General features: G+C 44.0%; 1 protein-coding gene across 1 annotated transcript; it reads left to right on the top strand.

Annotated features, from left to right (window-relative positions):
- The first annotated feature begins 3,468 nt into the window (after positions 1-3,468).
- LOC142814352 (neprilysin-1-like) lies at positions 3,469-5,337 on the top strand. Its single transcript, XM_075893042.1, has one exon. The coding sequence runs from the start codon at positions 3,469-3,471 to the stop codon at positions 5,335-5,337; it is 1,869 nt and encodes a 622-aa protein (XP_075749157.1).
- The last annotated feature ends 352 nt before the right edge of the window (positions 5,338-5,689 follow it).

Below are 5,689 nucleotides of genomic sequence, written 5' to 3'. Positions count from 1 at the left end.
TGGCCTTTCTTGACCCGTGTTTTCCGAAATGCCACGAGCTTTAGTAAGCTGCTTGATTTACGTCACAATTTCAATACTGTGCCAACGCACTCTTGCTGTGAAAATGTCACGACGACTGCAATTGTCACTACAAGAAATAATAGGAGTCAATTATTTTTACATCTTTCTCGTTATTTTTAGTAAGATATAGGTTCTGCTTGGACAGTTTCATTTACGAGCGTAAATGTGTTCTCCATCATGGGCTCGTAAAGATGCGACCTTCTTTTAAACAGTCCTAATATAAGTTATGTCGAACTCATTTACTTGTAATGTTCCTGCCTTCTCATCACTGTGGTAAGCGTTGATTTGAGAACAGTCTGTCGAAGTACATGTGAAAATATAATTGTAAATGTGCCGGTTTTGCTAGCACCGCGCTGTGCTACCATCATACATTTTGCTACACAAATCATTTCGGTGAAGCGTTAGCACCGGCTGTGAACCGCTTTTCAATTGGCCTGAAGCGCAACAGCTTTCACAAACGCTTGCAAATGGCAAACACTCGTTGATGAAATGCTACTCTCGGAGAATGAAAGTTCGATAGCAGAATGTAAAGATTACTTTTGCTGCAATTGTGACCTGACTTTTTATTGAATTGGGCAACTGATTTGCGCAACATCGGAGCCATACATGGCGATCCCTATTTAATCTATCATTGTTAGGCTGAATATAAACGTTCAGTGCCAATATTGTCTTGTCTTGTCGCCCAGAAGATCTTGGCTCATACCCACAAGGGATATCGGCCACAATGTACCTTATAATGGAAATTTTTCATACAACGCTTGCTAAAAAAAGAGAGAAATTAGGTAAGAACAATAATAATGTTCCTTTGAAAAAAAATGTGAAAAAGTGCAGAAGAGTTTGATAAACCAGAATATATAAAACAAATTAGCAAAAATGAAGAAGGGGGGGGCAAAGAATTGGGTATATCTAGCAGTACCACTAGCAGCGTATCCTTCCGGTTGCCTGAATGACTTTATGTAGCGCTAACCGAATAGCACGGCGGCCCACACCCAACTGGCTGGCTCCAAACGATAAAAAGGTGGATGTATTAACTGGAAATCCGAGCATACTCACCGGTCTCTCAAGAATTATTCGGCGCAGTGAGGTGAAGCGGCGGCATGTGAGAAGAAAGTGATCTATTGTTTCCGGTTCATTGGAAACTGCACATAGGTTAGTTAATGAAAATCCAGATTTGTGGAGATAAAAATTTTACCGAGGAACTCTGCAGTGAAAGCTTGTGAGGGTCACCTCACATTGACGGGAAAGGCATTTTGAGGTGTTCCATGTGATTTGCAAGTGCTGAAGTTTTTTAGATTGTAGGAGCGATGTTTTGTTGATTTTTTAAGATTAACTGTCGTTTGAATTGTTCAGCAGTAATAAAAGAAAACTGTGGACCGAACTGGTCACGGCGGATGGGCATCCGAGTGCCGTAACCGCTACACCAACGCGGTGGACCGATGTGTTTTGGAGGCGTAACCGAATCTCGTTCTATGCTCGTGGCAACATCGTTATTTTTCTATGGATCTAATTTTGTTATCGGGACTAGTGAAAGTGAGATTGGCTGTTTGTACAGATAAATTTGGTTTTTCTTTTCAGTTTTGTCGGTGTAGACTTCAATAAATGAATAAACTGACATCTTTCTACGCCGGATTTAGTGCGTTAGGTCGCCATTACTTTAAACTATTATTGTCAGTTGAATTCAATAAAAAGCTTACCTGATTAAATAAGAAACCGAATGATTCATAAAGTAAACGAAATGTTTAAAAACAACAGCTGTTTTGAGTATCACGAATCAGATATTTGCTCAAACATAAAGGGCTAGCTCACTTCTTCGTGTGCGCCTTTTCCAACATCTCTCATCCTGGCTTTTGATCACTAATATATTATCTGCATCAATTTGGGTCGCTGGTTCATAAGTTAGTTCATAAGTTAATTTGAAAGGTAACCGTGTAATGGCCGAACTTGATCGGTTGTTTGATTGGTTGGCCTTTAGATTGCTGACGTAACCCACCACGGGGGATAGACCATGAAATTAACGGTACCTCATCTTGAAAATAAAATTGTTCCACCAGCCGAAGACGTCTAGATAGGAACGTTTTTTTAAAGAACACAACAATAAAACAAGGATTAAAAATAGAATAAATTCAGGAAAAAAAGAAAACCCAACGAGCGGATACAATTCTAAAGGAAGTGAATTCATACCCTAAGCTTAACATTCTATTGGTTTTGTTTGCCTTAGGAAATCGCATACGTATTCACACACGTTACTGTCACTGAAGCCCATTCAGTTGTTTCAAAGGATAGGACACCGGAAGGGATAAATTCAAAGCTAACCTATGGAGAGGTTCTTCTAACTGCATTTTTCTTTGATTCGCAAACAACCTGCATGTTAAGAGTAAATGATGCAGATATTCACTTTAGTTTCAGTGGAGGCGGAAGGGTGACTGTACTAGACCAGACCTGTGTATAGGTAAAAATTCAGTGGAGGGACTTGACACCGTAGTCTCGTAATATATATTTGTGCCCTCCTAAAGGATCATCATCAATTTTTCAATGGTACCTAAGATGAGAAAACTCAGATGTTGCTGAGCTAGACTTTTCAAAGTTATCTGACGTGACAAATGTTTGAAATCGTGCCATGGTGATAAATGCTAGCGTTGGCAATATAGTCATTATGGGACTATTATGTGAGGCCACTGCAAGTGCATCCGCATATTAATTGAGGGTTAAACCTTTGTGACCTGCATCCATACCAAGCGAATTAGATGCAAATGTCATGGGGCAAGAGCATAAAATACTTCTGAAACATTCGACATATTAGGTGCATTTATTGAAGAACATTGAAGGCAGGCGGTCTGTAAGAATGACAGCATCTGTTATGGATAGATACAATTCCCATAATGATAAGACAACGGCAAGCGATTCCACTTGATAAATGAGTGTAAAGTCTCAACTCCTCCAATAAATAACTTCGTTTTCGGTACTGAATCAATAAAAATGCGAAATGAATATGTAAAAAAAAAGTCACTTCGGAGATTTTTAAAATTTCAATAAACGAATAGCACAAACAGCGAGAAGGCTTGTTCTGTGTGTCCAACCTCTGTATTCGTCGCTTAACGTAATGAGGCTGTTTCTTAGAGTAGTGTAATAAAGCTACGAATAATGTGGGCTGCAGTGGGTGCGCATCACTGTTTCTGAAATCATCATCGCAATACATAGGCGAAACAAAACAAGAAGAAAAGGAAGATGAAGTTGAAGCTTGCCTACATGCATCAGTGACACCTGCCAAAGCTAAGATCACCACATGCTATGCTAAAAGGCCAATGGACGTCCTTGCTCACTCAGATGCGAAGTTTGAGACTCCCAGGCACGTCCTTTCTTAATAACGTATCTAGGGGCACCGTGATAAGCGCCGTTATTGTGGGGACGATGTTTGTGAGCTTCACCATCTTGGCATACGCTGTGAAGAGAGCGCCACGTGGCTATAGTGTGTGCAGCAGCATCGCCTGCTCCGATTATTCGAGTATTCTCCGGAAGTCCATGAACCTCTCCATGAACCCATGCCGCAGCTTCACCCGCTACGTGTGTGACGGCTGGGACGCCCCCGTGTACTCCGTCCAGGAATCTGTATATGTGGCCATGCTCAGTAGGCTCTCGCAAGCTGTGCGAAATGTCCACGTACCCGCAAGAGGCCAGAGTGTGGTACAGCGTGCCTCCGTCTTTTACAACAGCTGCAATGCCCTCCTTCAGGGCGACCACGACGAGCTTGCCGATGTCAAGGACTTGCTGTCCAGAGTAGGAGTGACGTGGCCCATGCGTGACAAACGGACCGACGTGTTGGGCCTCTTGCTCACGACCTCTCTAGTTCTCGGCTGGGATTCTGTGTTATACGTGGGGACCAGGTACGCGGGGACCAGGAGGAAGGAAAGCGACGTACTGCTGAGTGCTGGAAGAGCCTTCTGGAGAGTCATCGTCGAATACAAAGATTTGGGCAGCTACTCCCAAAAGCAGCGTTACTTCGAATATCTGCGTGATAAGTTCTCGCGGGGAACTGGTCGAAAAGTAAGCTTCAGTGAAACGATTCGGGCACAAGAGGTTATGACAGTCGTTCTTGCCAATACCGATAGATCAGGAGTTGTCAAGTTGCCCATAGCGCATTCTTGGCTCAATGATATGACAGTAAACATGTCCCTCGCTCGCAGTGCGGAAGTATTCAGCGCTCACAATATTACAGTCAATAACCGTTCTACTGTGATGGCTTCGGGTGGTACATTTGTGCGAGTTTTTTTCGACCTTATTCGGCGGCACGGCCAACGGATGGTACATACTTACGTGTCCTGGTGTACAGTGCAGATAGCGGTCCTCTTCACGAATTCTGACCTGATTGTGGATTACTACGGTAACAGAGAAAACGCGATCCTCAGGCATGGCATCTTTTGCCTTGGTCGCGTTTACGACGTTCTGGGAGACGCTTCCTTCTTCAAGTTTGTCGGAATAGCACTGGGCGAAACATCACAAGCCGACGTCAGGACGATTTTGCTTTCCGTACGCCACGCGTATCGACGACGCATCGAGACGTGGAGCTTTTACAACGCTGAAAGAACGGTGATCTCCAATTGGACTTCGCTCGATACGGTTATGGCCGCAGTGATTTCGGAGGAACATATGAACGTGCCATGGAGTGAAACCATTCCTGACATGACGAACTCGTTCATTCGAAACTGGCTGAGAATGCAGAAGAGCCCAAAGCGCCACGGACTCGGCAGGACGGTTATCGACAGCATGAATATGCATGTAACCGTAAGCAAGGTACGAGACTTCGTGCTTCTGCCTCTTGCATTTTCGCTTCCAGTTTACGACGAGCAGCTTCCGGTGGCGGTAAAATACGCCGGTCTCGGCGCACAGGCGGCGAAAGCGATTGGTGAACTGGCACTGAAGCGGTATTCAGACAGTGACGCAATACTCGAGGCCATGGCGTGTATCGCTGAGGCGCCCTTCTCGCAGAGAGAGAATGCAGCGAACGTGTTCAACGACGTTTTGTCGATCAAGGGGTTGCTGACTGCGCTGAGGAATAGCTCTGACGAAACGGCGAGGCTCGTGAGTTTTGAGAATTACTCGGCAGTGCAGCTGTTACTGATGGCATGGTGCTTCCTGAAGTGCGAGAGCAAGTCCAGCTTGTTCCGTCCAGTCTGTGACGCGCCTCTGCAACACATTTCTGATTTTTCCCGCGAGTTTAGGTGTAAACTCGGCAGCAGTCTGAACCCGCATCAGAAGTGTTCTGCACTGAATGCACTGTAACTCTGTGAGATAAATAATTTTTATGAATTCGCGTTATTTAAAATGGCGCTGTGTAAGCGTTTTATTTCAGAAAATGTAATCTCAATTATTGTTTCACACGCTTCATTCGCGCAATCGAAACGTTGCGTAGGGCAGTCGTATTATGACTAACATATATTTCATGCCTCAACGCTTTTGATAACTTGAACTTCTACCTTCAAACATGAAGTTTTCAGGCAGTAAGCCCAACGACAACCTCAAGTCACGGGTGACGGGTCGTTACGTTAACGTTATTTGTAGTTTACGGAAGTGGCGTACCCGTTCAAAGATGAAAAAAAAAATCGGCAGATTCCACGTATACCATCAAAATTAA

The sequence above is a fragment of the Rhipicephalus microplus genome, chromosome 4, assembly GCF_043290135.1.
Source record: "Rhipicephalus microplus isolate Deutch F79 chromosome 4, USDA_Rmic, whole genome shotgun sequence".
Taxonomy (NCBI): domain Eukaryota; kingdom Metazoa; phylum Arthropoda; class Arachnida; order Ixodida; family Ixodidae; genus Rhipicephalus; species Rhipicephalus microplus.
This window is presented reverse-complemented; position numbering and strand designations above follow the sequence as displayed.